This window comes from Zophobas morio, unplaced genomic scaffold (genome assembly GCF_036711695.1).
Source record: "Zophobas morio isolate AGI-343-1 ecotype UQ-CSIRO unplaced genomic scaffold, CSIRO_AGI_Zmor_V1 ptg000023l, whole genome shotgun sequence".
NCBI lineage: Eukaryota > Metazoa > Arthropoda > Insecta > Coleoptera > Tenebrionidae > Zophobas > Zophobas morio.
In genome coordinates this window covers 471,954-483,162 of record NW_026972128.1, presented here as the reverse complement: position 1 = coordinate 483,162, position 11,209 = coordinate 471,954, and the positions used below count along the sequence as shown (strand labels likewise).

At 34.3% G+C, this 11,209-nt stretch overlaps 2 protein-coding genes across 2 annotated transcripts; both read left to right on the top strand.

Moving 5' to 3' along the window:
- The first annotated feature begins 415 nt into the window (after positions 1-415).
- LOC135134701 (chitinase-like protein 3) lies at positions 416-1,925 on the top strand. Its single transcript, XM_064063470.1, has 6 exons — positions 416-525; positions 580-750; positions 809-1,145; positions 1,200-1,512; positions 1,574-1,690; positions 1,750-1,925. Exons 1-6 carry the CDS (start codon positions 459-461, stop codon positions 1,876-1,878), a joined length of 1,134 nt encoding a protein of 377 aa, XP_063919540.1. The 5' UTR covers positions 416-458; the 3' UTR covers positions 1,879-1,925.
- Positions 1,926-2,870: 945 nt separating this feature from the next.
- Positions 2,871-4,430, top strand: LOC135134698 (acidic mammalian chitinase-like). The gene is made up of 6 exons (XM_064063467.1): positions 2,871-3,003; positions 3,072-3,242; positions 3,300-3,645; positions 3,693-4,005; positions 4,062-4,178; positions 4,239-4,430. The coding sequence occupies exons 1-6, from the start codon at positions 2,937-2,939 to the stop codon at positions 4,365-4,367; spliced, it is 1,143 nt and encodes a 380-aa protein (XP_063919537.1). The 5' UTR covers positions 2,871-2,936; the 3' UTR covers positions 4,368-4,430.
- The last annotated feature ends 6,779 nt before the right edge of the window (positions 4,431-11,209 follow it).

Here is an 11,209-nt window from a genome sequence, read left to right as displayed (position 1 = left end):
TTAAAAAAGAATCTAAAGTACAAGTTTGTATGGTTTGAAATAACGATATTATCTCGAATGTTGTTTACGGTGCCATCTATTACAGCAAAGCTGCTACTTTTTTAAGTGCGTTAATTATCTTTAGAAAAATCAGAACGTAAAAAATATACTTACAATATCTTAATTTTCATGTATGTGTCTTCGTAAATAATACACTTGAAACCAACGTAATCTTTAAAAAATATCTCCTCTTAATTTGATACTTGACGAGATAAAACTTATTCTAAATTGTACCAGTGGCGGTGCAATTACTTCGGTTTCAATTTTATCAACTTTATCATTTTTAGTTCCTTTAAAATCTCAGTTCTAACTCGGTACGCCACTGGCAGAACCACAGATTTAATACCCGGGAAAGATATATAAAGACTTTATTTTAACCTTAAATTGAAGTGTTTTAAAAGCATCTATCACAAGTAAAAATGTTCCCAAAACTGATAACAGTTTACTTGAGTTTAATTTTCATAGGTCAGGCCTTGAGTGCTAGTGGTTCGTATGTAACACAATATCATAAAAAAATCGTAATATTTTTCTAAATTTTAGACAAAGTAATATGTTACTACGCCAGTTGGGCTGTCACCAGGCCTGGAAATGGTAAATTCGTACCGGAAGACATCGATCCCAGCTTGTGTACTCATATAAACTATGCTTTCGCCGGTCTGAACACTGACGGGACACTACAAATTTTAGATGAAGAAAATGACGTGAACCAAGGTTCGTATTATATTAATTCCTATATTTTCTCAAAAGGGTAATCATGTATGGAATTTAGAGGGTTTCAAACGTGTGAGTGGACTTAAAGAACAAAATCCTAACTTGAAGGTTCTTCTAAGTGTTGGTGGAGCAGCTGCTGGTACAGATGTGTTTATATCGATCACCATGGATGCTCAAAAACAACAAGCTCTGGCCCAAAGCGCTATTGAATTTTTTGAAACCTACAACTTTGATGGGCTAGATGTTGACTGGGAGTACCCTAACAGCAAGGAAGGTTTCAACACTCTTCTTTCATCTTTAAGATCTGCTTTTCAACCAGGAGGTTACCTATTGACTGTTGCTGTTAACTCGATTCCTGGAGAGGTGGGAGGCTATGATATCCCTACAATGTCTAGGTGAGTACTTAGAATTTTAGTATTAGTATTTCCATATTAAGAGTGTTAATATAGTACTTTAGATATCATAAATGTCATGACCTACGACTTTCACGGTATCTTCGCTGGTTTCACGTCTGAAAATTCTCCACTTTATGGAGGAGTAAATGAAAGTGACTGGATGCAAGAAAATCGTAATGCTGATGCAGCTATTCGGTACTGGATTGATGGTGGTGCCGACCCACAAAAAGTTGCCATCGGAATAGCATTCTATGGGCATTCGTTTATTTTGCAAAATCCTTCAAACCATGGTCTTAATGCTCCTACTTCAGCTCCAGCAGATCCGGGAGAGTACACAGATAATCTTGGTAGCTTAGGTTATAATGAAGTAAGTACTTTTTCTAACTTCACTATATTATTTGTTGTTGAATAATCTTTTTTTTAATTAGATATGTGAGTTCCATCCCGACGGTACAGTAGTTTTCTTAGATGACATGAAAGTACCATATTTGTATGATGGTAGTTTCTGGATTGGTTACGACAATGAAGAATCCGTAGCTCTTAAGGTAGGGTTTAAATTAATTTATCTCTTAAATATACAACAAAATATTTGGATGTATTCTAGGTTCAATACGCTAAAGAAAAAAATTTGGCTGGAGTTTTCATATGGTCTATTGAAACAGATGATATGCACGAATTTTGTGGACAAAAGAATGGTTTGCTGAAGGCAATAAACGCTGAAATTAAAAAATAAAATTAACTACATATAATGTAATGATTAAAATAAACAGTTTAAGTTAATGTTCAGTTAAAGCACAAACGCCATCATCTAAGATTCTTGTGTTTGAATAAATATTGGTCGAAAAGAGTTTCTGTAAGAATCCATATGGTAAAAATATAAATATAATCAGAATAAAGTAACAAAAGTCCCCTAAAGGAAACATAAAGTCGTAAAACGTTGATAGAATGAATTATAACCAAAAAGATCCAACCTGAAACTTAAAGTAAATAGATAAGATGTTTAACTCTTTCTGAAAACTGCGAACTAAATTTTAGAAGTTACAAACGCAATCAAATTCAAAATGCACACAAGTTGCAGTTATCGTATATTTCAAAGAATTTCGTCTACAAAGATTGTGTGAACGGCAACGCTTTAAAGACAGCAAATTTTGTACTCTAACTAGAAACAACATCCAACTGTCGTCCGCAAAATGGATCTAAATTACATTTAAAAACTACACTAGAATTCCTGGGATTTAATAGAGAAGCAACATAAACACAAGGTTCAGAGTTCACATCAAAGATTGCCCAAGAGTTTGGATAACAGTTAACTAGTCATCTATATGGACTTTCAAAAACGGTTATACCAAATTGACGTTTTCAGATTATGTATATCTAATTGTTTAAACTTCACAAATCTACTTTTAAAACTGTTTCTGTGATACCCTCTAGAAAACGAGCACTTTCTTAGGAACATGAAATAAGAGTAAAAAATTGATCGAAGATTATTTCGACCGAACTTCGAGTAGCCCGATGGACTCGATTACAATACTTCCTTAGCTTACGCTTGAGAAGTAAAAATAAAAATTACATTAAAAAAGTGTTAAGAAATAAATGAGTCAAAATTAACCAGAAAGATCATTTTTCGCAATAAAAATAACAGAAAGGCAGTGGAAAAAAATCATTACGTAAGCAAAGAAAAATGTTATCAGATACCGTTGTTTAATGGTAAATCCACTTTAAAATGTAATTGTAGATAAATATTGAGAACGTGTTTTGTGTCTAGGCTGAGTTTTACGAGTCATCCTAAAAATGTCTCCAAAAGTAACAATACTTTTTGTGTTATTCATTTTTGTCAACCAAGTTTGGTCAGCGTCTGGTACGTACTTAGTTACCATATTTCCCCTCCATTGCTATCAATATTATGTAGTCTGTTTTTCTGTTTAGACAAAGTTATCTGTTATTACGCTAGCTGGGGGGCCGAAAGACCAGGAAATGGCAAGTTCTTACCCGAAGACATAGACCCCAACATTTGTACACATATAAACTATGCTTTCCTTGGGCTGAGTGACAATGGAACTTTGGAAATATTAGATGAAGACTTAGATGTTACGCAAGGTAGAATTCCACGAGTCTTTATTTTATTCTGTCCTACAAAGACACACATATTTTTAGGAGGTTTTAGTAGAATCAGTGCCCTAAAAGAGCAAAACCCTAATCTTAAGGTCCTCTTTAGTGTGGGGGGAGCAGCCGCAATACCCTGGACATTTGTGCTGGTTTCCAACGACTCGGACAACGTTGCAAGGATGGTTCAAAGTGCCCTAGATTTATGCGAAAAGTACAATTTTGATGGCCTAGATGTCGACTGGGAGTATCCTTACGGTGAAAGCGCACAACAATTTGTTAATCTTATTGCTTCATTAAAAGCAGCTTTTGAGCCCAGAGGTTATCTGGTAACAGCTGCTGTTAACTCTATTCCTACTGAAGTAGGAGGTGGCTATGATATTCCAGGATTGTCGGCGTAAGTTTGTTAAATCTGTGTTTAGCATTAAGTATTTTTTGTTTTAGTGTTTTAGATATCATAAATGTCATGACATATGATTTTCACAATTATATTGGGGGGGTAACAGCAGAGAATTCTCCTCTCTATGGTGGAGTTAATGAAAGTCAGTGGGAAAAAGATAATCGCAATGTGGACGGTGCTATTAGACAATGGATAGACGGGGGTGCTGATCCTGCGAAAGTTGCTGTAGGGATAGCTTTTTACGGTCATCATTTTATTCTTGCGAATCCTTCTAATCACGGTCTGGATGCTGTAATTAGTGGTCCTGGAGAACCTGGTCCATATACAGATAATCTTAGTAGTTTAGGTTACAATGAGGTGACTAATTTTAACAATTGTAACATTTGTATTCTTTATAGATGCTTTTGTTGTAGATTTGTGAGTTCCATCCTAATGGGAATACAGTTTTTCTTGATGATATGAAAGTGCCATATATGTATGAAGATACCTTTTGGATTGGATATGATAACGAAGAATCTGTGGCTGCTAAGGTAATTTTTGAAAATGAAAATGAGATTTCTTTTTAGTTATTTTGTTTTTTTGATTTGTAGGTTCAGTACGCAAAAGACAACAATTTAGCAGGTGTATTCATTTGGTCTGTTGAAACTGATGATTTGTACGGTTTTTGTGGACAAAGGAACGGTCTACTTAATTCGATTAAAAGAGCCATGGAGTCTTAAATTAAACTCGATTAAATTTGTAATGTTGCAGTAAAACTATTAAAAAAAAAACAAATGCAAAAATTTCATTTCTGTCGTTAATAGCGTTTTGAAAATATGGCAACATGTCAACTGAATCTAGTAAAATTAAGGGTCTCCTTGCACTATGGATTTTAGATTTTTCTGAGAACTAGAACCATAGAATAAACAAAAGGACTGTCCATTACAAGAAATTCGGCATACAGAAGTAACATTTTATTGAGATAAAATTAATAATATTATTAAAAATGTGTTATCTACCTGTATATGATGATAAAGCAAAACATACTTTGTCAAAATTATTCTAAAATCTTGTCACCTTGTCCGATTAACGGTACAATACGTCAATAGTTCTTGAGGGCACATTTCAAAATGAACTAAATTTCATTTTCTTCGAATTAATTCTTGTATTTAGTTTTCTTCACTGAAAAAACTGGCCCCCGAAGTCAGTGCCACCAATATTAAAACTGTCGTAACCAGATAATATAAGAGGTAGACTGCCTCCGGAGCACATTCGAGACGTTTTAGGCACAGCTGTGGAACTAACACTGCCCTAGGAAGACGATTTGTGCACCGTGACTGTCCCTGTATTCATAAGTCATCAGTTAATCACACAATGAGTTAATCAAAAGAGAAAGTTTAAAAACTAACCTGGATAATACTTCCAACAACAGCGATGTAAAAACAAATCACATGAGTTTTCAAAAAGAACCAACTTTTAGAACAAAACAAACGATGTAGAAGACGAAGAACATAAAGAGTACGAAGATTCATAGAACAATAATAAGAAAAGATTAGAAAAATAAAGGTACTGTATGTTGAAATGGATGTTATAGAGAAGAATTTGCTGACAGGAACATCACTAAAATTAAAAACCGAACTTAAATAATAAGTAATGAGTTAATGACAAATGAATACAACAAACTATGGAATGCAAAGGGTTTTATAATGCTATAACAATAACGACTTTTATTTGTGAAAAATATAAAGAATACTTGCTGCAAATTATAGTATATATATATTAACCGATAGTCGATAGTGTATTCTGTACTCCGGGAATTCAAAAATATTAGTTAAAGCCACAATATTTTAGTCTCATATATAAAATAAAAGTAAAGCATTTTTCTTGAACCACAATACATCATTAATTGCCTAAAAATGAAAAGATGTTTGGATAACAGTTTTTTTTTATCCAAACTGAACAAAGTTCACAGTTTACAAATGCTCTCTTTGACCACTAATAACAACCAGCAAATTTCTTCCTTTGAAGTCTTTCTTTTCCAAAGCGCAAAAAATAGCATGCATTTCGAGTATTTCAGGAAAGTTTTTTTTGACTATTTCTCTCAGAAAATTTCAACCAATCATATTAACCCATCTTACCAAAATCACCTAGCAATGGAAGAATATGACCGAGTATTCGATGCATTATGCAAATACGCGGGTATTTGTACGTGTGTTTATAGTGAATATTTGACATTCTACAAAAATAAGTATTGACTAAATTATTTTAAAAGTTTATTTATTCGAATAACGAAATACACAGTTATAATAGTTATTAGTTGCAGTTTTATTACTTGTAGCTTCGCTCGGCAAATTTTCATTTCTCATTTTTGAAATCAATTTAATTTGATGTTCGTCATCCAGTTTTAAGTATGAATTGATTGAGGTCACACTGCTGTGACCTGTAATTTTCGATATTTGGTGTTCGCCAACACCACTTTTTGCCAAATTTGATACAGCACTGGAACGGTTGGAATGATTTGTCACTTTTATGCCTTTTACATCCATTCCTATCTCCTTTGCCTCAGTTCTTGAAGAATCCAACAGAATTTTCTTTCTTCCACGAAGGATTAGGAGTTAGAAAAAGACGATTTTTAGAGACATTCTTGTTTCGTTTTTCTATCATTTTGTAAAATAATCTATAGAACTCATAAATTTAATTAAAAATTATTGAGAAAAGTAAACTTACCGGACTGGGCATCGATCTGCATTTATTTTGTTTGTCATTAGAAATTTTTTTTTGTCAGCGGCCTAGCTCCTCCTTGCGATGTGTTACTAAATACTGGGTTGTAAATAGTACGTCCTGTTGTTTGTCCAAAATTATCTATTTCTTCAAAAAAAGTGGTAAGGCAGTTTACAGCCTCACTCCCTCGCCAAGTCAGTTCGTATGAGGCAATGTGGTAAAATTTGCGTTGTAAGCCTTCAGGCGTGTTTTCGTCCCATAAGGCAACCATTTTTTTATGTTCTTCTACGTTGAAACTTGCAGCACTAGTTTTCCGTTCTTCATTTGAACATTGTACCTCCTTTCGTTTATTATCTCGAGCATACCTTGCTGACGTAAATTTAATATCCTTGAATGGACCGAAAGAAATGCCATATTCCTCGAAGAATTTTTCCTGTACCACTTTTGCCACCCCATCCCATTGGGTCTTAACTACTCCTTTATAATCTTCCCCGTCTTTTTTTTTTTCATCTTGAATCCGAAATCCTTTAAAATTCTCGCCAAACTTGCTACAGACGTGCTTTCGTTTAAAATATAGCCTCTTGACTTGCAGAATTCATCAAACAAGTTCCACGAACTAATATATGACTTATTCTTTTATTATTATTATTAATATTAATGATATTATTATTCAGTATGTTCAACAGACTTACCTCCATTTACAGAACATACAACCGTTATGCAAATGTATATAGATAATTAAGATTATGTAAAAAAGCGAATGAATTGTGTAAACTGTAAGCAATATGTTCACAACAGTTGTGCACTTAAAAAGAAGTGTTGTGAAAATCAAAAACTCTTATCGGAGGCTGTGTATGATTCTGAAGAAGAACCGGAACCCGAACAAACCAAAGATGTGAAAGAAGTCATAACAAAAAATGAAGCAACGCTACTTAAAATGGAAAATCGGGAACTAAGAGAACAGAATAAAATACTACGGAAGAGAGTACTGTACTTACAGGATGAGGTTGATGCATATCAGGATGGGAAGTTCACAAATGACGAAAACAATGCCTCGTTTCAGGCTCATGTGGTGACGGCATGTCAGTCTACATTTATTTCAGCCTTTGCTAATTTCAGTAAAGAATGGAGAGAGAAATTAGAACAATTGTCACTAGAGATGCAGAATATTAAGGTCTCATTAACTGAAATGAATGCCGTAAAAACTGATCAGTACTCGTCGAATCAGTTTAATGAAAAAGTAAATAAAGAAGATCCATCGATCTTGGTGGTGCCAAAAAAACAACCGGCGATCCACCAAATTAATTCTAATCCGGAAAAAATGAGAGACCGACAACGCCAAATTATGAACGATGTTATTAATCTAGCGGAAAAAGATGTTGTCCAAAAACCATCTTACTCAACAGCTTCAACAAAGAATAACAAAAAAATACAATCGAAAGGTGTAAGCGCCCCCATCATAAATAACAAAGTTAGTGACCCGTCTTACAAACCTGACCAAATAGAGGAAGAGGAATCTTTCCAGAAAATACACCACAAAAAGAAGAAGCCGAGAAAGTATCAATATGAAGTTGGAGAAGAAACGAGTGATGAGAATTCTTTCATCGGTACAAGTAAAAAAGAAAGAAAAATATGGCTTTTTACTTCGGGAGCGAAGGAACATGTAACAACAGACATTGTTTCAGACTATGTTTCAAAGAAAATAAATGAAGACAAGACAGACGTACATGTAAAAGAGATTATCCCATATCACAAAAAACAGGACAACAAATGTTTTCTCATTGGTGTCCAACCTAAACATCTTGAAGCGGTCTATAGCAAAAAGTTCTGGCCTCAAGGAATCCGATACTCTCGTTTCAATTTTAAAAAAGGAGAACATTTTTTAGAGAAAAAGTGAACGAAAATAAACATAAAACTGAAAGGTCCAAATTCCATCTGAACAGCCTTAGGATCATTCACCAAAATGTTCAATCTATAGGCAACTGTGTACCACAACTAGAACATTTACTAAATAAGGAGGTATGTGATTTTCTGTGTGTAACTGAACACTGGCAGGACCAACATCAGTTAAAAACTCGAAAAATATACGGTTATGAACTGGTATCTTTCTTTTGTAGTGTTGTAAAGTAAAGTAGGTTATTGTTGCATTATTGTTGCATTATAATTTCATTTCGACATAGTTTTGTTAGCTATATTAAATTAGGTTGCTTGTCCAAATGTTTTGTAATCGCTGACTCCTCTGTATTTTGTAAGAATATGGTCAGTTGCCCTCGTTACGAGGAAGTGATAAATAGAGGAGTCAACGAAGAGACAGGAGAGAGAATGTGTGTAAGGTAGAGAAGAAGTTGCCATGTGATCATGGCCATGTGTAAAGTTGTCATGTAAGTTTTGTTATGTGGGCAGTGAAATAAACGGGAAATCGAAATATATGTGTCTAAGTCACAACCCCTTCACAACATAAAAGTGGTGTCAGGTCTGTGGGGTTTTCGTTGAAAAAAGAGGTTCTTGAAGAGATTGCCTTAAGTCTCCGTTTCTTGAAGAGATTGCCTTAAGTCTCCGTTTCTTGAAGAGATTGCTTGAAGTCTCTGGTCCTGAAGAGATTGCGTAAGTAAGTCTCTGGTCCTTCAAAGAAAGCGAGTGGTCTTTGGTCTTCCAAGGAGAGTTTGTGGTCTCTGGTCCTCAGAAGAGAGCGTTGGTGGTTGTGGTACACATTTTCGAATCCAGTCCCGGAAGGAAATCAAGAAATTCTACGTCGTTGGATTGAGGCTAGTGAGTGAGTGTGTGGAAAAAGCAGAGCAAAGTGCGTGTATATTGCGTTAACACATCAAATCACAGGATTCTTCTATCGCTATACCTTGTAAGTTCGAATTTTTTATGAATGATCAATTTCTTGTAGACTTGAAGTATTTATTTGACGAAATCATGCCTTTCCAAATCGAGATAGCGTTAAAAATGATTCCCGAATTTAGTGGCGAACGTCGAGAGTTGCATAAATTTCTAAGTTGTTGTGATATTGTATATAATACAGCTACGACGCGTGCAGAAAAAGATAGTTTCCTAAGTGTTGTAAAAACAAAATTATCAGGATTAGTTTATGAAATTGTTAGATATGGCGAGTTTGATAACTGGGAAATTTTGAAACCAGCAATTCAAAATCAGTTTTTAGAGACAAGAACAATAGCTCAAATTCAGCTGGAATTATTAAGTACACGTCAAAAACCAAATGAAGATGTTAGGTCTTTTGCTAACAAAATTGAACGTTTATGTCAGGATTTAACCGATGCATGTGTACGAAGTGAAGGTGAGGCAGCAGCACCTATTATTAAAAATTTAAACAAAAAATCGGCTCTAAAAGCTTTTGTCGAAGGATTAGTCCCTTCTTTAAAATTTGTAATTAAAGCAAGTAGGTTTGATGATCTTACTGCCGCAATTGAAGCAGCCTGCGAAGAAGAGCGCACCTTAAAGTGTATTGGACACGTAAATTCTAGTTACCCTAAAATGAATAATTTCATCAGATGTTACAAATGTGGCAAATCTAATCACAAGGCGAATCAGTGTTATTCGAATAAAGCTTCAGAATCAAATAAATTGCTCGACTTTCAAAATTTTGCTAGATCTGCACACAAGCGAGAAGTGAAGGTTAACAATATTTACATTACTTGTGCATATTGTAAGAATGTGGGTCATACTATAAACAACTGTCGTAAACGTCAATATAATAATGCTAAGCGATCAAATTACCAAAACATTTCATATAACACTGCTGACAAAAGCCAGAATTCTTATTTTAACAATCGAAACTCGTATTCGGGAAACGGGCAAGGACCGAGTACATCGACAGGCAGCGAAACTCCGGTCCCAAACCTCAAAGCTGCCTAGATAAACAATTTCAAATATCTCATAGTTCAAAAAATAATGATTCTAGAGTTTTCACTACATCATTGAAAAATCCCAATCTGCTTAGCGTGCAATTACCATTGCAATTGTCATATAACGGTGAATCAGCAAATTTGTTACTTGACTCTGGTTTGGAAATTTCAATTTTAAGATTATGCGAGGTTAATGATGATGCTCTTGTAAATACTAATCAAAAAAATTTGTTAAAAGGTGTTAACGAAAATCTTGTCACGACACTTGGAGTAGCAATAGGCAAAATTCAAGTAAATGGAATTACATTTACACATCCGTTTCATATCGTCGCAGATGATTTTCCTGTGCCAGCTCATGGAATTCTAGGTAATGATTTTCTTTGCGCTTATCATGCAATAATAAATTTGAGATGTGCTAAGTTATCATTATCAGTCAACGGTAAAGAAATCTGTTTACCGATCACAAATTATTCGAATGTTCTAAATAAAACTTTCATTATTCCAGCTCGTTGTGAGTACGTGGTGTCAGTACCTGTTAATTTTAATGACTCAAAAATTTGTTTACAAAAAGAAATATTGCCAGGGTTATATGTCGGAAATTGCATTGTAGAACCAAAGAATGGATTTTGTAAAATCAGTCTAATAAATTCATCTGAAACTCCTTTAGAATTAAATACCGAAAAACTCGAATTTGAAAACTTAAATAACTATCAAATTATTAACTTTGTTTCCACTCTCGAGTCAAAACGTATACAATCTTTAGAGGAACAGATTGATACAAGTCACACGAATTCGGAAGAGCGCGATTCAATATTAAATATTTGTCGTGAGTTTAATGATTTATTCTATTTAGAAGGTGACAAATTAACACACACAAATATAGTGGAGCATGAAATACCTATAATATCTGACAAACCTGTATTTGTAAAGCCATATCGGTTGCCCGAGAGTCAAAAGCAGGAAGTGCAAAATCAAGTTCAAAAAATGCTTGA

Excerpts from the sequence above, each read along its gene's own strand:
- LOC135134701 (XM_064063470.1), top strand. The coding sequence starts at position 459 with ATGTTCCCAAAACTGATAACAGTTTACTTGAGTTTAATTTTCATAGGT. Across the intron at positions 1,146-1,199 it reads GATATCCCTACAATGTCTAG|TACTTTAGATATCATAAATG; the intron begins GTGAGTACTTAG and ends GTGTTAATATAG. Across the intron at positions 1,691-1,749 it reads AAGAATCCGTAGCTCTTAAG|GTTCAATACGCTAAAGAAAA; the intron begins GTAGGGTTTAAA and ends GATGTATTCTAG.
- LOC135134698 (XM_064063467.1), top strand. The coding sequence starts at position 2,937 with ATGTCTCCAAAAGTAACAATACTTTTTGTGTTATTCATTTTTGTCAAC. Across the intron at positions 3,004-3,071 it reads CCAAGTTTGGTCAGCGTCTG|ACAAAGTTATCTGTTATTAC; the intron begins GTACGTACTTAG and ends TTTTCTGTTTAG. Across the intron at positions 4,006-4,061 it reads GTAGTTTAGGTTACAATGAG|ATTTGTGAGTTCCATCCTAA; the intron begins GTGACTAATTTT and ends CTTTTGTTGTAG.